Source organism: Diceros bicornis, chromosome 16 (genome assembly GCF_020826845.1).
Source record: "Diceros bicornis minor isolate mBicDic1 chromosome 16, mDicBic1.mat.cur, whole genome shotgun sequence".
In the NCBI taxonomy this organism is placed as follows: domain Eukaryota; kingdom Metazoa; phylum Chordata; class Mammalia; order Perissodactyla; family Rhinocerotidae; genus Diceros; species Diceros bicornis.
Window position 1 is genome coordinate 19,417,335 of NC_080755.1, and position 21,445 is coordinate 19,438,779.

Here is a 21,445-nt window from a genome sequence, read left to right on the forward strand (position 1 = left end):
AAAAGATTGATTTTTTTATGTCTCTGGTATTTGGCTGTGTGTTTACCATCCGTGTGGATGTCTGACCTCAAGTTGTGGGCCTGTTTTACATTTCTGTGAGGTCCCCTGCAACTAGACGTTAAGCTGCTTGTGACACGGTGACGTGTATCTTCTGTGGCTACCTAGTCAGCATCGGGGATGGTGATAAGGGGTTGAATGCTGCACTTGAACCTTCTTGACAAGAGGGTGAAGTGTTACTATGGAGCATGAGCAGTTAGTGATCCAGCAGTGGCCTTGGTTGAGGGGTCATTTGGCCTACAGTGTTCCTGAGTCACAGACTGTCCTGCAGATCTCCTTCTGACTCATCAGTGGGTGTCTTGTGTCCTCAAGGCCTCCCGCAGTGACCCTGCATCACAAGGAGCCCAGGAATGTGGTGGGGGCTGGTCCTCACACAAGCCCACAGCCCCTCTTCTAGGACCCTTTCTGCCCCTCCCGGCTGCCTGGGGGGAGAAGAGGCCACTGGGGCCTTGCAAAGGGAGTGGTGAGGAGCGGCACAGGGAGGCCCACAGGGACCTGCAGGAGGGCTGAGTGTCAGGGAGGGAGAGCAGGGCTGACACCAGTGGGGGCAAGAAAGGGAGGCTCCTGGGCCTGCGGCTCTGAGAGCAGGCGGGGTCCGATCTTCAGGGCGTCTGGGATTGATAGTTATTATTGGTGTGGGATCCTTAACACCTGGCGCTGCTGCAGTGAGGGTTTAACGTAACCCTTTTATCCTGATGATGCTCTTTAGGGGCTCCTGTCGGGCTTGTGGCATCAGGTTGGCCAACTTCGACAGAGATCTTAGTGGAAGGAAACACGACATGTATTTACCCAGGAATAACAAGAGCGGACATTGAGAGTCTGTTGGGTTCTGGACAGGGCTGGATGAGAGCAAAAGCCGGAGATGGAATCTGCGTCCTCAGAGGATTTGCAGAGTGTTGGGAGAGGAGACGTGATGACCAGAGCCATCGGAGAACAGCATTCTGGGTATAGACCCAACTGTCAGTTGTGTGGCAGAGAGCGAGTGGGCCACAGAAGGAGAGGGCGCTGAGGGCTGCACTAATGGAGGGGCTCGTGCAGTCCCTCCGTACTGACTCCAGTCTTCCCGGGCCAGGTGTACACAGGAGGGTAAAATGGAGTCCCTGCCCTGTAAAACTCATCTGGTCACACGGAGCTAGATTAGCAAACTGTTCTAACGCAACAAGTTCTGTTGTCCAAGTCTGGAGAGAGTGCTGTAGGGGAAGGAGGGGGTGAGCTGAGCCCTCACTGGGGGAATCTCCTGCCTGAGCAGAAGGCGAAGTGCTCTGTGCTAGGTTCATCTCACAACTGCGTGAGGCAAAGTGGAGTGTTCTAGAAGTCTTTAAGTCCCTCTTTTCTATAATGCTTAATCTGTCTAAAATAACTTTTAAGGAAACAGATGCTTTGGAATTGTGATGACGGTAATGTTAATGACCGATTTCAGCCAGTAAGTCTGTTTTCATTTTGTCCTTAGTGTCAAATCAACAGTGCCTTGACTTCCTTCCATACTGCTTTGGAGCTTGCGGTAGATCAGAGAGAAATCCAGCACGTCTGTCTGTATGAAATAGGTAAATATGAACGTCTGTCCAGTTTCTTGTCGTGAAGTAGTGTGAATGCATTCCTGGGCCCTTTTTCATTATTAATGCTGTCCAGTTTGTATCTCTGTAAAATGCTTGCTGCCCTTTGTAATAACAGGACTTTGTTATCATAGCACAAGTCATGATACTTCTCTCAGTGATTTTCATTACTTCTCTATAATTTGTTCTTTATAACATTTTGATTTTAGGACAGTAAGTAATGATAAATGAATTGACTAAAAACCATTTATAAACACCTTATTGGACTGCACATTAGAATTCAGAGCTATTTTCTCCTCCCTCCCAGCAGTGTTAACCTGAGAAGAAAAACACAGTGTAGGAGGGAGTTGGGCCCATGGATTGGAACCCCAGCTCTTGACCTGCTAGCTCGGGGACCTGGGACGAGTCGCTATGTTCGCCCTCATAGTTGCCATGGGAGTTCCGACACCTCCCCTCTTAGCTGTCGTGAGGTTTAGATGGAATCACTCGACGAGCATCAGGCAGAGCACCTGGCTCACAGAAGGCCCTCCCCATGTGCTCGTGGCTTCCTTCTGCTTCTCCTTCCTGGAGATGAAGTTATAAAGAGACTTGGAAACATTTATTTGCCTAAGATTTTCCCTAGAGTTGTTGCTGTCAGTTTTTTGCTGACTGCACTAAAATTCTCCTGTCCTGTTACATTAGTAATTCCATAATCCTTTTATGTAACAGTTGCGCCATTACACTGAAAAGCATAAACAAAAATTTGGGCTTGGAACAGCAACAAGAAATTTTAATAAGTGGTTCATACTTTTTAGAGTTTCAGTCTAATGCTACAAGGTCACGTTATATAGCACATAGAAAAGAAATGAAGGAGTAGAGAAAGAAGACATGATGAGGTACTGACGGGGATCAGAAAGGAAACTGGGACTGAAAAAGCCATCGGCAGAGAGATGGGAGAAGTGGAGAGTGCTGGGGAGGTGGCTGACACCCGTCAGCTCGGGACCCTGCCATGCCTGCTCCTAGCTTCGCCTGCTGTGGACATAATTGTCTTCCTGAACCTTTCTAAACAAAAGTGCAAACTAAAATATTAGGATCTGCCCAATAAACAATATTATGTTTTAAATGCCTGTTATGGTTTAAGGAGAGAAGATGAGGTATAATCCAGTGGAAAATGTATTTTTATGTAATCTGTTTAGTGGCCACAATGTAGAATGGAATGTGTTTCAAAGATCTTGAATTAAAAGGCCTAGCTTTGGTGGCCTTTTTTTTCTCTTAAGACACTGTTATCTTTGTTTTTTCTTCCACTTTTATTGAGCTATAGTTGACATATAACATGGTATTAGTTTAAGGTGGACAACACAATGATTTGATAGATGTATATATTGTGAAATGATTATGGTGGCCCCTTTTTTGTGCACCATTTCCATGTTGGTTAGACCTGAAGGAAGCTTAGAAATCATTGAATCCAACACTAAGGCCTTAGGAAGGTTAACTTGGGGAAAAAAGTAGCAAAATCAGAATTCAGGCTTCTTATTCAGGTTCATTGCTACCTCCCACCTTTATTTTGCATTTAATTCAATCTTACTTTGATAGCTGTTATGGGATGGAAATTATTAGCTCTAATTTTTACTCTAAAATATGTCCAATTCGTATCATATCCCATAGAATTTGACACTGAGTTTCTTGGAAGTGTGGATCCCCTCATCCCTGTAGTTCTAATGGCAGGCCCAAGATGACACAACTACTTCGTGTTGCACCTGATACCAGAATTGTTTTTTTTTTGTTTTTTGTTTTTGTTTTGAGGAAGATTGGCCCTGGGCTAACATCCGTGCCCATCTTTCTCTACTTTATGTGGGACGCTGCCACAGCATGGCTTTGATAAGCGGTGTGTAGGTCCACGCCCGGGATCCAAACCTGCAAACCCCAGGCCGCCGAAGCAGAGTGCACAAACTTAACTGCTACAACACCAGGCCAGCCCCCCAGAATTGTTTTTTATGGAGGCGATATTGTGGACAGGACAGAGTGGCAGCCTTCAGTCCTCAGTTCTTTGTTCTCTGGCTGTATGGCCTTGGCCAAGTCACATAACCTCCTCATGCCCTAGGTTTTCTCCTTGGTGAAGTGAGGACACCATCAGCCACATTTGCGAGGCCGCAGTCAGATTAGAGAGCATTACATCAAGTGCCTGGCCTGGGTCTTGGCACATAGAGGGCCTCAGTCCGTGGGAGATGCTGTTATAACCATGGGGATAAAGTCCCTGCATGTTTGTTACCACTTCTTACCAGAATGCCAGTCTAACGGGGTTTTGATCCACGAGAGATGGGCTTCTTTCTCAGCTCCTCTACCAACCTGTAGAGGGAGGGTGGGCAAGTACTTAATTTCTGACTGGCTTGATCTCTACTTCTCACAACAATTTGAGAATTAGTAGTAATCATTAGGAGCAGGTGAGTGCTTTAAGACTTTTTGAGGCGGTCACTATACATATAATCTAATGGTATTATTTTTCTGTGCCTAGGCCTACTTTGTGCTTGGCTTAGTCTGACAACTGTAGGAGACAAATTGGAGTGTTTTCACAGGAATCTGTATACCACTTTCTTCTAGACTGCTTAATTGGTTGTGAAATCAGAAGTTCCTTGTCTTACTCAAAATGTCACATTTAAAATATTTAAGAGAAAAAAGATCATTTTTTAAGTTTTCAGGTAGTACACATACAACACTCACAGAGACAGATAGTATCAGAGATTCGTAGCTTAAAGATGGGATATGAAGCTCACTGCTTTAGGGTTGTATACTAAAAATATTTCTTTCGTAGGTTGGTGCAGCATGATAGAGCTGAATTTCAAGGATGCCTTTGATTCCTTTGAGAGGCTAAAAAATGAGTCCAGGTGGTCCCAGTGCTATTATGCCTATTTAACTGCGGGTGAGTAGACCTCTTCTAGCCTGAGTGAGGTCACATGTGTTGGCAGATGGGAGAATGATGGTAGGAGGATGCAGAAGTTGAGTTCTTTCTCAGTTTTCCCCAGCATGTTAATATTTTGTGCTACCAAGTAAATAGCAGCTGAATACAGGGTTCACTGACCCCGCTGAGCTCGGTCACTTCAGTCCTGTGCACCATGCCTCTCCTCTACACTCCTGCTCTGGGCTGGTTTGGTCACATGCTGTGTCTTGGAAATGCTTGTTGTGAAGTTTTCCCTATTTTCGTGCATTTTGCCCTAAGTAGCCTCAGTCTACCCTTACCTCTCTCCTTTAGTTTCTATGATATATTTTTTATTTATTAGGAATGTAAAGAATTTTTAAGATGGTGACGTGTCTCTTTAATTGTGTTAGTATTTTTGTTTGGGTTGTTAGTGCTTTGGCTGCAAAGTTGCACAGAATTTGAGTAGTCGACTCTAACCTGTTTTACCTATTAACTGTTATATTTACAGTGTGATTTTGCAGAACGCGAGCTGTTTGAACACTGCATATCGTTATAGCAGAAACACCTGTAATTTCTGATATAAATATGAGGGTTCCTTGCCTTTTTGCCTTTGCATGCAGAGATAGTTAAAGATGTGCTGCCACCTGGTGGACAAAAGGATTGTCTGTGGCTGAGCTACATGAAGTGCAGTGGTGATGTAGAATTGGACAAGTGGGAATTGAAGAGACCCAAGTGGTGGTCGTACATTTTCTGCCTCTAATAATGAATTGTCCTTATGCAGCTATATAAGTGCTTCTTTTACTTAAAATTTAAGACTAATCCAAACGTTATTATAAATATCTCCTTATTTCTCTGAGTACTTGGATTTAATGAAACGTCTTCTGTCGTTGCATCCTCTTAACTGAACTATTTAAAATAAAATAGAATTAACAGTGGCCAGTATGTATATCCTGGATGTTCTAAAACTGCAGTCCATTAGCAATCAGTATGAAATCCTCTTATACCCACACACCTTACTACCGTCCCCGCAGGGCATCCCTTTTCGTATGGCTCTGTAGCTGATGTTTGAACAGGATTATTTTCAATATCTGGTTAGTACACCGTGTCCCACACATCAAGAGTTCTTTTGTAGAATTCACGGGCATCTCAGATGAAAGTAGCAGCTGTTTATTGATTGACCTGGGTGTGCCCAACACACTGAGGGTGAATGAACCAAAAAAGAGAGGCCTACAGGACAGCCTGAGGATCAGTAAGGTGTAACTGGGTCACGTGGTCATTGTGGGCAGCTATTTCTTTTCTAATCTTTGTTGGGCATAGAACATGAAGAAATAAATGCAGTGTGGCTATATAGAGGAGCATTTATTCCGCAGTATTAGAAATCCCAGGAAATACCAGTTGTAGATGATAAAGGATGAAAGACTCTAGTCTCTGCCTCTGCAAGGGGATTTTGTGCAGATGATAAGACACGTATGAATAGCTCCACCACAGAGAGCGCAGGGGAAAGGGAAGGACCACTTCTGTCAAGCTCTCAGAGGAGGCATCTTGCAGAAGCTGCCATCTGACTTGGCCCCGAAGGACAGGCCCATGTGGACAGGCAGAGCTGGAGAGGATGGGCACTCAGGGACCAGCAACACTGCCACCAGGAGCTTAGTTCCTTGCAGTATTTTTTAAATTGTGGTAAAATATACTTAACAAAATCTACCATTGTAGCTATTTTTAAGTGTAAGGTCAGTGGCCTTAAGTACATTCATATTGTTAGGCAGCCATCACCACCATCCATCTCCAGAACTTTATCAAAGAGAACTGAAACTCTGTACCCATTAAACAGTAACTCTCCATTCCCCACTCTCCCTAGCCCCTACCAACCACCATTCTATTTTCTGTCTCTATGAATTTGACTATTTAGGCACCTTGTATAAGTGAAATCATACAATATTTGTCTTTTGTGTCTAGCTTATTTCACTTACCACAGTGTCTTCAAGGTTCATCTATATGGTAGCATGTATCAGAAATTCATTCATTTTCAAGGCTGAATAATAGTCCATTGTGTATATATATCACATTTTGTTTGTCCATTTATCTGTCAGTGGACATGTGGGTTGTTTCCACCTTTTGGCTACTGTGAATAGTGCTGCAGTGAACATGGACCACTTTGAGACTCGGCTTTCAATTCCTTTGGGTGTGTACCCAGAAGTGGAATTGCTGGATCATATCCTTGTACTGTTCTTGCAACTTTTCAGTAATTTTGAAATTATATAAAAAGTTACCAAAAAAGATTAGAGTATCACTTATGAGGTGGTATGAACTTAGTCTTAGTGGAAGAGCCAAGCATTCTAAGTGCTGTTTAGGTCTCAAATTTCGGATAAATCAGAGATGCCCATGCTTTCAAACATCTGCATCTTTTCAAGCAACTGTCTGTAGTTGTACTGCAAGAGGAGTAGGTGGTGTTTATTCTTCAGGATCTGAGACATTAGTGCTGTAGAGCTTCCAAGGTGGGTCAGATACTGAATCTGTTGCTGTTTATGACTCTCATGTGTGAGCGCTTGTGTGCACACTGTCTCATACTCACTTGCACACTCACTGTTTTTTTTAAATTACGTGACTCTATAAGAATGTTATCAATTATCTGAGGAAGATCTTGAGCTAGGGGCAGCAGAAATTTTCTTTTTCATTGGTTTACTGTGTGACCTTAGGCAAGTCTTTTAACTTTCCTGGATCTCTGTATCCTCTGACCTATAACATGATGGGGTTGGTTTACAAAACAGTCATCGAGCTTCCTCCTGGTTATGAAATGTTGTAGCTGCGACTGATGAGGTCATTTTGGATGGGTTCAGACCCCCACGTCTGGATGAGGGCTGCTCCTGCAACTGGGTACAGGGTTGTCCCTCCCTCTGAATATTCAGCCTAATCCCTCTGACTCCCAGTAGAAATCTTCTGCCTTTCCCGTCACCTCGACGTGCTCAGCTTTCTCCAGGCCTCGCTGCTTCTGCTTCTTTGGTCCTGCCAATAGCAGCCCGGCCTCTGACATGCCGTGGCCCTGTGCTCTGCTTGACGAAGCCCAAAATTGTCAGTACAGGACCACCTGGTTTTAGGGGTGCTTGAATGAAGAAGGAGGAACCAGCAAATCAACGGACATTCCAACTTGGGATTGAAAAACATCTAACAAAGACAAACATCTAATGAAGATAACATCTACCCAAAAAATTAACAGAAATGAATTCAATGCCACAGGAGTTGAGAAGAGGATGCCAAAGAGTGGTTGGTAAAGTTTCATCAAGGAGGTGGGACTGAAGCTGGTATGCCGTTTGGAGCAGGGAGAGAGCAGGCGAAACAAAGGGAGTAGGATTGAGTCTTTGCCCGGGGCTTGGGGTGGGATGAAGATGGTGTGCAGACTCCTAGCTCCTCAAAGCTTCCTTCATCTCTCCAAAGAGAAATGGTCCCTTCTCTTTCTGAGCTTTTCCAAAGGCACTTTGGTTCTCCACCTCTAAAGGCTCTTATCACTGTGCATTGTAGCTATGGGACTGTGCCTGTGTCTTCTCTCTCCAGCTGAAATTTATGTTTCTTCAGGGTGCAGGCATGTGTCTTCACATTCTTGCTGGTGGCTCATCGGTGGTAGGTGGCCAATGAACATGTGTAGGACTAATTCATGACTGTCTTTCTAGGCACCAACATGTCCTCCTTCTGCCATGAAGCTTTCATGATCCTCTTGATTCCTCATTGTCCTTTCCTAGATTTCTTTTTATTCCACTTTCTGAGCATGTGGGCTCCAACTAGATTGTACACTGGGACAGTAGCTGGGGATTTTGTTGTGTACAAGACCGTCTCTCCAACAAGATTAGGACCACAGCTTTCCCATTTGTCTCTCCAAAGCTCTGGGGACCCAGCACCTAGGAAACAGTTGTTGAATAAATGGACTGATGATCAGCAGGATGGTGTAGTTGTTTGTGTAACAGTCTTTAAAAATATTTGCTTCTGTTTTCCCGTTGGTAACATTTTCCGAGTACCATCAACCTAGGTAGCCATTAGTGGTATTTTTCCCCTAATACTTAAGAAATACAATGATGGTTTCTTACAGTTTGTCAGGGAGCCACTGGTGATGTGGATGGGGCACAGATTGTCTTTAAAGAAGTTCAGAAACTCTTCAAGAGGAAAAACAATCAGATCGAACAGTTCTCAGTGAAAAAGGTATGTTGGAGCCTATTGACCTGGTGTATTATTTATGATCCGCAATTGTGACCAACACTACCTTAGACAGGTTTTAGGAAATCACATTCACAGCTGATGACTTACTTGTCGTGCAAATGCAGTTCACCACTGCGGAAAGAATTTATTCCATGGTCATACTGCTGCTCTGAATGGAAAGTGCTTATTTTGCTGCAAAGAATTAAAGCAGTTGTTGTTTTTTTTGAATAAGTAGAGACACTACAGACCCTGTAGAGCTAATGAGCATATCTGGAGAGGGAAAGCATCTTTCTAAAGAATTAGTTTCAGAAGAATACAAATGGCAGAACCTAGGCAAGAGATACAGACTGTTGGTTCTCAATATCGTGAACACGTCACATTTTGACCTAATAAAAAACAAAAGTGTGTATCACATTCACCAGCAGAATGTCCCTACAGTTCTGGGCCTATGTCCCTATTTATTCTATAGTTTTAAGAATAAAATTTAGCTGAATTACCATGGATTATGTAACAACTTGTCATATCGTGAATTTTCCATGATTTTAGTTTTATAAATGAAAGTTTAGTTTTATTGAATGAACATTTAATGATTTAGTTTTAGTGTAAACTAGATTGTGATGTGGAATGCTACTGAGAACACTGGGAGTGAGTAAAAAATTAAAAAGTCAATGAAACCGTAACTAAAAGTCATCTAGTATTACATCCTCTATATAAACCCATTGAGTCATCCAGCTTTTATACATTCTTTTGATTTGAACTGAAATGAATCTAGTTTTATCTGCAAGTTTTCAAAATATACCCTGGATCTTGATGGTAGGTGAGTTAAATAATGAATGAAAGGCATATCTACGAATATATTAAAAATCGGAAAGCAAAAATTTTTAATAGAGAAATTTTCATTTTTAGCTTTGTAGGAGGGGGCAGTTCATGTCGAATATAAACTGTGCACTGTGCACTTTTAAATGTCTCAAGTGTATTTTAAAATTTGAATTTGTTTTAAAAAAATGTAGCCTTGTTTTCAAAAAATGTAGCCTAATTCTTCTAACCACTTGCAGGCGGAGAGGTTTCGGAAACAGCCCCCGACCATAGGGCTCTGCGTGCTGGCGTCCATCGAGGTGCTGTACCTGTGGAAAGCCCTTCCCAACTGCTCCTTCCCCAACCTCCAGAGGATGAGTCAAGGTGAAAAATGAAACTGTACACATCAACTTGTTCCTTCAGTCTCTCATTAATGTTATCTGATGCAGAGAGTGCACATCTGCCATTCTCGGATGAATGATGCGGAGATTAGAAATTCAGTCTCTTAGGTGACGGGAGTAGGAAGTCCTGGGATGTACAGACGAGCGTTGTTGCAGTGTATGGTGACGCACTGCATGTAGATATTATTAATTCTCTAGCCACGGGGGTTGCTGGAAGCACACATTTTTCCCAGTGAAAGTCCTTTGTTTCATTTAGGTTTGATTCACGTTCATTAAAATGCACAGATATTACGTGTATGGTTCAGTGAGTTTTGACAAATAGATACACCGTGGCGTCCACCACCACAATCAAGAATAGAACATTTCCACCACCCTTAAAACTTCCCTTGTGCGCCTTCCCTGTTAGTCCCCACCCCAAGGCAACCACTGTTCTGATTTCTCTCTCCAGGGATTACTTTGCCTGTCCTTGAACTTCATATAAGTGCAATCAGACAGTGTGGATTTTTAGTGCTTGGCTGCGTTTGTTCAGCCGAGCGTCTGTCAGAGTGACCCATGTTGGAGCCGTGTCATCAGTTCATTCCTTTTTCTTGCTGCGTGGTACTCCATTGCTTGGCTATACCTATTCCACAGTTGTTTATTCATTCTCCTGTTACTGGACATTTGATTTGTTTCTGGGTTTTTAGCTATCATGAGTAAAGCTGCTATAAACACAAGTGTACAACCTAAGCGGGCTAGTCCTTCGTGTGGACGTTATATGCTCATTTCTTAGTAAATACCTAGGAGTGTAATTAGAAGCCTACATTTTTGATTCATATATTTAAAAAACCATAAAATTATGGTAATATCACCTTCCTAAAGTAATTCTCATAATGGTTGTAGGAAAAGTTCACAGGAGAATAAACTAAATCTTTCAGTAAAATAAAGCTTTATTGGTTATTAAAGGAAGACTGTAACATTTCTTCTAAAGGTTTAATGGTGGACATTTGAATGACACTTCATAGTCTTGCAAATTATGTAGTTTGCTCTACACTGCAAGCTAGGGAAGCAGGAAAAGGAGACAACATGTATCGTCATACCCATTTTATAATGAAAAAACCGAGACTTGGAGCAGTGAGGTGGCTTGCCCAGCTCCCGTAGGAGTGAGTGTCGATGCTGCTGGTCTGAGGCCAACACACCGCGTAGCAAAGCTGTAAGCTCTTCCACACACGCTTCCTCTTCCCGGAGCGTGAAGGTGTTGAAATCATGCAGCTAGAAGTACGATTACAAGCTGAGACTGCTGTGTTAAAATGAGAACACGTGCATCCAAAAAGATGGTTTTATAGAAGGTAACTATCTTTGGAAATGTGTTCTTATTCACATATATGCTGCCCTTTTTCAAGAGAAATTTAGTATTAATATTTTGGACTTATTCAAAAATAGTTTGTTAGTCATTGTAGAAAATTTGTCAGATTTCTCTACAGTCACACTTGTTTTTGACTAAATACAGCATTATCTATTGAATCATGTACTTTTATCATCAGACTTCCCTGCAGATGCCTTTTGCTTATTTCAAAAAAAAAGGGTCTGCCCTCAAAGGTCAAAACTTTTGTCAATGTTAACATTCCAGAGGTCAAGGTAACGCAACTCTAGAAGCAACTCTAAAAGAGGTTGTGGGGCCGGCCCGGTGGCGCAAGCTGTTAAGTGCGCACGCTCCGCTGCGGCGGCCCGGGGTTCGCTGGTTTGGAACCCAGGCGTGCACTGACGCACCACTTGGCAAGCCATGCTGTGGTGGTGTCCCATATAAAGTGAAGGAAGATGGGCATGGATGTTAGCCCAGGGCCAGTCTTCTTCAGCAGAAAGAGGAGGATTGGCAGATGTTAGCTCAGGGCTGATCTTCCTCACTAAATAAATAAATAAATAAATAAAAGAGGTTGTGCGCAGAGGCCCTGTAATTAGAGGAGGTGCGTAACCCTCCTAAGGGGCCTCCTTAAAAGGGAACAGAATTTTCTTGGATGCACAAGTCCTGCTGTGTTCATTTAACAAGGGTAAACAAAATTTAAAACCCATCCCTTGCTGTGAATGCAAGTCTAGAATATCTACCAGTGTCTAACTCAAAGGAAAAATAACAAGTTTATTCTTTTTAATGCACAAGCGCAGGATCACCTGTTTACAGATAATTAAAACACAAATGCAAATATGAAAGAGGCAGTAATTGGCAGGCACAGGAAAAATTATCACTTAATGTGACTAAATATTCTCTTAACTCCTTTCTGGGTGTCAAAATAAACTAACAACAAAGATGTGGTCATGGAGGGGGAGGCAGGCTCTGGAGTAAACATAAGATAATTCTTTAATATCTTTGTTAAAAGTTAACTCAGTTTTGAGGTCAATTAATTAGATTATATCATTGCCCAGCGGTAAGCAGTAATGATCCAAATCAATTCAACCATTAGAGCACGCTGAAGATTTTTGTGGAGAAATAGTTAAGTTCCAGAAAAAACCGATAGCGAGTAACAGTGATGCATTTATTAAACTCTTTCTGTCGGGCCCACGTAGCTTTGTGCACTCAGTTCATTGGAGTCCCCATCTGTACCTCCTTCATCAGCAGAGCTAGTTGGATTCTTGTATCTTTGTCTTGTGGTTTCATTCATAGCCCTCCCCCCACCCACCCTCCCCTCTCCACTGCCTTCTTCCTCCACGTTTTAAAGATGTTTCTGTGTATTCTCAGCACAGCAGCCAGAGTGATCCTATTAAAACCTAAGTGATATCATGACATTTTGCTTCTCAGAACCCTCTATGGTCTCATCTCATTCAAGTAAAAGCTCAAGTCTGTTCAGTGGCCTCCAGTACCATCTGTACAGCCCCTCTGCCTGCAATGCCCTTGCCTCTCACTGCTCTTCCCCCTCGCTCACCAGGCTCCAGCCACGCTCCTCCTTACTGTTCTTGAACACACTAGGCGTGTGCTGGCCTTGGTGCCTTTGCACTTGCTCTTCTCTCTGCCTGCAAATGCTCTTCCCCCAGACATCTACATGGCTTCCTCTCTCATCTCCTTTAGGTCTTTACTCAAATGCCAGCTTTTCATTGAGGCTTAAACTGTACATTCCCAACACACATACAAACCCCCATTCCCCTTCCTGGCTTTATTTTTTCCCTTAGCATTTACACTTCTTTAACATACATATTTTGCCTACTGGTCCTTTGTGTTATCTGTTTCCTCCACAAAATGTTAGTTTCTTAAGGGCTGGGATTTTTTCTGTTTTGTCACTGCTGTATTCTAGGCACCTAGATCTGCCTGGCACAGTTTTGTCTTTTCCAGAATGTCATATAGTTGGAATCATACCCTATCTTTCAGATAGGTGCTCAATAAATATGGAATGAATGAGAGAGTAAATGAACTGCATCCCCCTTTCCTCAACACTGCTACCTTAGCATCGTTAAAGATTCAGACTCTATTCTTCACATTTATCTCCTTGCTGCTCTACCCGTCTCTTCCAGTTGCTTCCAATTATTTGTTCTGGAACTTTGAGCATTTACATACGTAAATATATACACACACGTACATACATACATAGACATACATTGATATATGTGTATGTTTATATACATATGTATCTATTTATAAAATCTTATCAAATATCAGTATGTTTATTGGTCCATAGAAATAATTACTTCTTTTTCTATTAGCTCCACTACGTTTCCAATTTCTGCCTTTTTCATTTCCCTGAAAAATTTCCATAGCATCCTCCAACATGGGTGCCCATCCTCTGCAGCAGAGAGCAGCTTCTTGAAGTGGAGGGGTCAGGTTGATCCCCTCCCAGTGACTAGTGCAGTACCTCATATAAACTTGTAAAGGTGCCTGTTGCCTGGTTTTTGAAATTAATATGATGCAATTAAAATGATATTAATAGACTTTGTTTGTTAGAACAGTTTTAGATTCACAGAAAAATTGAGCAGAAAGTAGAGAGAGGTTTCCACATACACCCCCTCACCCCTCACACACACCCCCCACCCATCAGCATCCCTCATCAGTGGGATTTGTTACATCAGTAACATTTGTTACAACTGATGAACCAACGCTGACACATCATCACCCAAAGTCCATAGTTTACATTAGAGTTCATGCTGTCTTGTGCATTCTCTGGGGTTTGACAAATGTACAATGACATGAATCCACTCTTACAGATAGTATCATACAGAATAGTTTCACTGCCCTGAAAAATCCTCTGAGCTCCACCTGCTCATCCTTCCCTCCCACCTAGGCCTCTGGCAATCATGGATCTTTTTTACTGCCTCTGTAGTTTTGTCTTTTGCAGAATGTCATGTAGTTGGAATCATACCCTATCTTTCAGATTGGCTTCTTTCACTTAGTAGCAATACGGTGCATTTCTGAGTCGTCTTGGCGCTGTGAAGTTTGATATCTTTGCCTTTCTTTGACTAAGGATATTCACCGATGGGTGAGGATGAGGAACCTTCTGAGTTTCAGGGGGCAGAATCATGAACTGAATATGTCACTAAACAATGAAATTCTTAACTCTTGATGATATTTAAGGAATTAAGTGAATGTATTTCCTTCCTGCTATTTCCCTTCTTTTTAAGCTTGCCATGCAGTGGATGATTCATCTGTCGTTGGATTAAAGTATTTGCTTCTTGGTGCCATACACAAATGTCTAGGAAACTCAGAAGACGCTGTTCAGGTAAACTGTTAAATGTTGTTGTCATGGCTAAGGAAGATAAACCGTGAAAACCTACATATGTGCTTGTGAACAAGAAAAATGAACAAGCGGTAAACAAAACCAGACCTCCCACCGCAATGTGACCTTTATCTACTTTATTTATTCATGTCATCTTCTCAGATGCTAGAGGTTTTTAATGTAACTTCAGATTCTTAGAGTACTTCTGGACACACGGCTTCTTTTCTGATGACAGTCTCAATTGGAGGAGGAGGAGATGAGGACACAGACAATTTTCAAGGAGCAGAGTGAAGCCTCACAGTTAGATAAATACAAAACTGATCAGGCGTGTCAGAGTGTGTTCACTTTTCTCTCTCTCCAACTGCAGATTACTGATGCAGTACTGGAGGTGAGGTCTAGAAAGTTGTTGCTTAGGATATTCTATGTACATATTATATGAGAAAGAATGATACATTATTTTCAAATATAGTTGAAGGGGTTTTTCTAACCAAGTTTTTTGTTTGGTTGTTTTTTTGAAGTATATCCCGAGGTTACTCTGATTATTCTTTGAAAGAGTTCATGTACAGTAATAGGAGACTTTGGCTTTTAATTCCTACAGTGTTGATGCACTGGTATTATCATTTTAAATTGATTTTTCAGTGTGGGGTTGTAGTAGTTATTACAGAGCTCTGAATAGCTTGTTTTAGATCGTATGCTTAAGTATCAGCAAGATACAGTCAAGACACATGTCAAGAGATGATTTGCGGCTTGTGTGCTTGCGTTCTGCTTTAAATGATAAAATGGAATGTTCAGACTTTGAGCTGCAGTTGAAGATGTTGTCAGCAATAAAATCAGTAGTGTGTCAGCTGGAAAAATAAGTGGCACACGTTGAATTGACTGATGCATATTCCGGTGGCAGCTCTCTAGACAAGAATGTAAAGGACTTCTAAGATAACAGTTGAGGATGGACGGGAAGGAATAAAGATGCAAAAAAGAAAAGAAAATCGGATATAGACTACAGAAATCAGTCCCTCTTCCTGCCTCCTGAAGATGTGATGAGACTTAAGTAGGAAAATGAGCCTAAGTAGGGAAATGAATCAACTCCAATAATACTTGTATTACTTTCAGTACTTTCACCGAGCCGTTAAAGATGAGCTGTGTCGTCAGAATAACTTATATGTTCAGCCATATGCTTGCTATGAACTTGGCTGTCTTCTATTAGACAAACCAGAGGTAAGATCTTATATATTTTCTTAAATAATGTTCATCAAGAAAAATATGCAATGAGCAGGCACAAAGCATCCTTCATTTAAAATAAATTAATTGAACATAGTGTTTTTTTGTTTTGTTTTCCTTAATTTCACGGAGGACGAGTCCAAGAAGCTACTAATCCTGTCTTCCTGTGTTTAAGAAGGTGATTTCTTCTCTGGAATTAGAATTATAAAGTAACTTTTTGTACAAAAATGCAGTTGAGGGAAAATCATTGCCTTTTTTTAGAATGGTATGGTATGATGTAGTGTGGTTTGTTCAGAAGAACAGAGAAGTACATTGTGATTGTAGCTCTGCCATTTACTTTAGTTTATGGTACTGGTTAAGTTACCTAACCACATACCTTCTTCCTAATATGTAAAACAGGATAAAAATACCCACCTTGCCAATTTAATAAAGACTGTAGCAAGAATAAATAAGGATGATGTGTATGATTACTTTTAAAATTTTGTAATACCATATAAATTTAAATTGACAGTTACTATTAAGATGTATATTTAAGTACAATGGGGGCAGTTTTGTGTGTGTGTGTTTTTTTTAATAGGATTTCATTAGTGCGGGATTTGCTTGGTGCCTTCTTTTAGAAGCTTAATTACATAATATTGGCTTTATAAAAATTCTCATTTTTAGTAAGTTCAACTCAGCTTTCAAATATGTGAACTTCCTAAAAGTTGAGCTAAATCCACAGAAATATGATTCTAATCTAACCATTAAATATGTAGCCTATCTTGCAAAAGATAGCCTTTTAATTGGTAACTCTTTTCATTTGAAATTCTAATTTTACCAAAATAGAAAAGGCAATTTTGGTAGGAACTCCTAATACTATGTTCTTTATTTTAAGGAAATTTTTGCTCTTAATGCAGCCTTAAAATATATACATAAAATATAACAAGACTGGTCTATTTCTTGAAAAATGAAGCTGATGTCCTCAATCAGCAATGCCTTCAAAAGGAGATACAGCTTACTGACTTCGGATAAACCTTTTAATTATTATCAATTTTAGGTTGTTTAGTAAGATCTTAACCTAAACTATCATAACTTTTTTAAGTTGTTATCCTTTGTAGAATAATAGTGAAGAGTATGAAAAATTATTTATCAAGTAATGCCTTGATGTAAACTTCTAAATATCATTATATTAAAGAAAAATTGAGTCATTATACTTGAATGAGCGGTTGACTCACCTGTATGTCCACTGTGAATTGTTTTAATTAACATGTCCTCCTATTGTAACATTTTCTACTTGAGTATATACATAGAGAGATTGAGATAATATGTTTTTCTTACGTTCATAGACGGTAGCAAGAGGCAGAACTCTACTTCTTCAAGCAAAGGTAAAAATACTTGACTCTACCTCTTTGCAGTGGCCCTTCTTAGCCTTTCTAGTGTACTTGAGTCAGAATTCAAGAAATTTTGTGAAATGATGGTTCTGACTGATATTTCCGGAAAGGAAAAGTGATAACTAATGGAATCAGTGAGCACTTGATTTTTAAGTGAAATTACCAATATCGTAAGAAACGCCTATGAAATTGCTTATCCTGCTTTATAAAAACTCTTCTCGTTTGAGTGGGAAGGTAACTTTTGATTTCATAACTACATTCTTGAATTAAGAATTTCTCACAGCAGCTTACATTAAGCACTACTTTAAGACTGCCATTTCAGGAATAACGTGAGGAAAATTTTCCAAAGACAGCAGTAATGACACTCAGTTGACATTTTAAAAATGAACACACGGAGCCAACCCAGTGGCGTAGCGTTAGGTTCGAGCATTCCGCCTCTGCAGCCAGGGGTTCACTTGGTTGGGTCCTGGGCGTGGACCTACTCACCGCTCATCCAGCCATGCTGAGGCAGTGTCCCACATAGAAGAGCTACAACTCTGCAACTATGATACACAACTATGTACTGGGACTTTGGGGAGAAAAAAGAAAAAGAGGAAGATTGGCAACAGATGTTAGCGCAGGGCCAATCTTCCTCAAAAAAATAAAAAAAAAATAATGAACACAAAGTTTGAGGTTTGGAGAATAAGAAAATCAATTGGATGTGAAGCCTTTAGTAGGAGTGTGAGGGATTTTACTTTGGGAAGTACAAAACTTAGCATGGTATATACTGCAGTATTTCAGAAAGCTTAGCTAATAGAGTCCATAAATATCTTCCTTTGGTCTTTCAGGAGGATTTCTCTGGCTATGACTTCGAAAACAGACTGCATGTCCGCATCCATGCCGCTCTGGCCTCCCTGAAGGAATTGGTTCCTCAGTGACAGACTCGGAGTTCCCGCTCTGTCCCTCCCCACCCAGGTTCTGCACTTTAAAATAAAAGCAGAGGACACAGCTCTTATGAAGATCGGCTTTTCTTCTGAAAACCACCTGTGCCAGGGACACATTTTCCCAGTTAGGCTGACATATTAAAGATCTCCTCTTTTAAACATATAGCTAAAAAGTAATAATACTGATGTTAATAGTAATAATAACTAACTACCTGGGGAGAGGGTTAAGTGACCTTGTTCAAACATTTTAGTTTTGTGATTTATTATTTTTAAAATAAAATCAAACTAAATATTCAACCTGTGATCTTGTAGGAACGCCTATCTTAAGCACACGTCTGACTGAGAAACACTAAGAGGTACCTGTAAAATTATTAACAATATCATGACATAGCATTTATATTGTGTTTTGAAAAAATAAAAGTGCTTTCTAGCGTTTTACTTTATCCTCAGACTATTCCTGTGAATAATGTAGCACAGATATTCTTATCCCCATTGTCCAGACAGTGAAACTCAGGCACAAAAAGGCTAATTGACTTATCCCAATTAAGTATTCCTGTTATCAGTGGAGCAATGAATAGAGTGCAGATCTCCCGACCACGGACCGAATATTCTTTTATTGTAAAAAATATATGTTAATAACCCAGAATTCCATGTTTTCTTTATTAAAAAACACATTCTCTTCAGTGGAAGTTGTGTCATCAAAAATATTTATCTCCAGATTGTCTGCAAAATTTGTCACTACAACGTGACGAATACTTTTTTCCTTTGAAAGCCAACCAAGTAGAAGCAAATAGAAGATAGTTTTACAACCAAAAGTATAACTGTTTTGATAATTTATTAGAAAGCCTAGTCTATAGACTAGATAAATAATACCTACATTTTAGGAGTTTCCCTTTCTTTGTGATAGATTGTCTAATTACCAAGTTTTGGAAATCTTTTAACAAATGACTTGAAAAAGTTATTCTTGAATGAACATAGGTTTTTTGACCTCAAAATATTTGCTGGTGAGGATTAGCTGGGCTATCTGTTGCCAGGATTTAATCATTTTCCCGTTAGCTCAGGTTATTTAATATTATAAAAGGAGTTCCAAGTTGTTTTTAATCCTTTGTTGCTAATTTTTGTTGTCATTTAATTCACCTCTTTTTCCTGTACTGCACACCTGTGGTTTTGAAGAATCTAAATACCTCAGTCATTTAAGAATTTCTGCCATAATTGTTTGACTAACTTGGCTCAATCTTAAGGTTAGATTTTTTTTTTTTAATTTATTTTGAGCTAAAGACTTTCATCTTGGGGTGTCATTTATTTATATATCCTTTTAGCTGAAGCATGATCTTATGCAACATTAATACTTTAATGTTTATTTTCAAAATAAAACGTGGGAGGAGCAGCTAGAATGTTGGCAGCTTTAATCTACTTAATCTGGTTTTGAGGGAATGATAATTTCTTTGAAAGAAATGATTACTCCTCACTGACTTTAGCTAAACTCTCTTCATGTTTCCTCACTTCCAAAGTGTTTATTCATATTGATTTTCTTTCTGGTGTGAATCCTGCGTGGATTTTAGATACTAGCCAGAGAGAAGAGATTGCTATCCTACATTCAGTGAATGAGTAGATCCAGAAGCCGAGTAGATACTTTCTAAAGAGAAAAATTGGTGTCTAAAAATATTGGATACCTGGTTTTATCAAGGGTGAAGAGAAGAACGTTATGAATCTTTAAAACATGGCTCTTGCCATTTTGTTGTCTTCTTAACTATAATATATGTGGCAAACTTCTCAGTTATGATTGTGGAACATTCTGAATCATGAAGTTCTTACTTCAGAGTTTACACTTACTTTAATCTTCAGTTCAAATATTGTTCGAACTATTAGTATTCAAAGATTACATAAAGCCCTGTACTTGAGAATTTTTTTAAAAAAATTGTTCTTGCATTAACTGCTTTAAAAAATTATTTTTATTTCTCCAGAAAAATTCAGGATTTCAAATAAGTGTGTGTTCAGTTCACTTAACTGAATAGACAACTTTACAACACCGTCCAGTAGGTTTTCTTTAATAGTCAAAGAATAGGTCTGTTTATAAAGTCCCTGCTAGCTTTGGTTGCAGGGTAGCCCCTGAGGGTTTATCTGTGTTAACGTGGTGGTAGAGCATGGAGAAGGGGTTGACGATGATTCTAAAGACTCTTAAAATAACAAAACCACAGTGTGAGTACACTGTACCATTAGATTGACTGAAATCTGAGTACAGTTTTGAGTTGAGTAATTCCTAATAGTTATCTGGCCTCTATGCTGTGACTTATCCAACCTGTAAACTACTGTCATCTGCCTGGAAATTTAGTTTGGTGTAAATTGCTCTTTACCGCTCGCTGATGAAGAAAATAATCATATAAGCAGAATTATTTGCATCTATGTGTGCTTTTTTATGTTCATATCACTCCCTCCTTCCCCTTTCCTATTTTGGAGGCTCTCAAATAGATCTTATAATTTATTAAGTGTCAAATATATTTTTGTATTAGATTGTGCCTATGATGAGAGAAATCGCTAATGTATTTTTATGTACTCTGAACACGATTTGACATACTTGGAAGCATGGTCTAATAGTGATGTAATATGCACCTTTGTGGTTAATGTATTTAAAATTTTACTTTTATTAGGTTAGGTATCATTTTGATCTTAGCATATGATAGCTAAGTACTTGACTGAGTAAAGTATTATTACTGTCAGATGTCACAGAAAATTAGAATATTTATTGTCACATTGTATGTCAATTATTTACAGAATTTGCACTTTTATATTTCTGCCAACTAAAATTAAAGGACAACATATATCTGATTTTTAAAATACACATACACATATACATGTGTGTGTGTGTGTCTGTATATTCCTTTGCTGTGTAAACTTTCCTAGTTGATGGCTTCTTTAAGCAAATTGTGGTGGCAGGTATTCAGATATGGCTCTCTATCTATGAAGATATACATTCACACAGTCATGATGTACTGTTTGGTATTTCTTATATATTTTTGGATCCTGTTGGTGATATATTTTGTAGAAAAAAAAAATGTTAAGCCCAGATCATCCCAGGAAGACAAATGCTAGAGGAGTAGACTTAGAAACTAGGCAGAGGAAATACAGAAAGAGAAGAGGACGGGGGAGCAAGAGAACAGACAGTTGCTCCATAAAAGATGTGCCCCTTCTTCAGGGAAGTGTGCAGAAATCACCCAGTGCACAGAGTAATTGGCTTTCTTGTGAAAACTACAAGGGGGCTGGGCCGGCCCCATGGCTTGACGGTTAAGTGCGCACGCTCCGCTGCTGGCGGCCCGGGTTCGGATCCCGGGCGCGCACCAACGCACCGCTTCTCCAGCCATGCTGAGGCCGCGTCCCACATACAGCAA

The 21,445-nt window shown here is 40.2% G+C and overlaps 1 protein-coding gene across 1 annotated transcript in view; it reads left to right on the forward strand.

The window, feature by feature from the left end:
* TTC39C (tetratricopeptide repeat domain 39C) overlaps positions 1-18,356 on the forward strand; it is a 103,505-nt gene extending 85,149 nt beyond the window's left edge. The window contains exons 7-14 of the mRNA XM_058556904.1: positions 1,508-1,601; positions 4,399-4,506; positions 8,579-8,688; positions 9,741-9,864; positions 14,457-14,554; positions 15,659-15,763; positions 17,092-17,130; positions 17,964-18,356. Of these exons, the coding sequence (XP_058412887.1) occupies positions 1,508-1,601; positions 4,399-4,506; positions 8,579-8,688; positions 9,741-9,864; positions 14,457-14,554; positions 15,659-15,763; positions 17,092-17,130; positions 17,964-18,053 (768 nt within the window). The 3' untranslated portion in view covers positions 18,054-18,356. The remainder of the gene's footprint in view (positions 1-1,507; positions 1,602-4,398; positions 4,507-8,578; positions 8,689-9,740; positions 9,865-14,456; positions 14,555-15,658; positions 15,764-17,091; positions 17,131-17,963) is intronic.
* Positions 18,357-21,445: the final 3,089 nt, after the last annotated feature.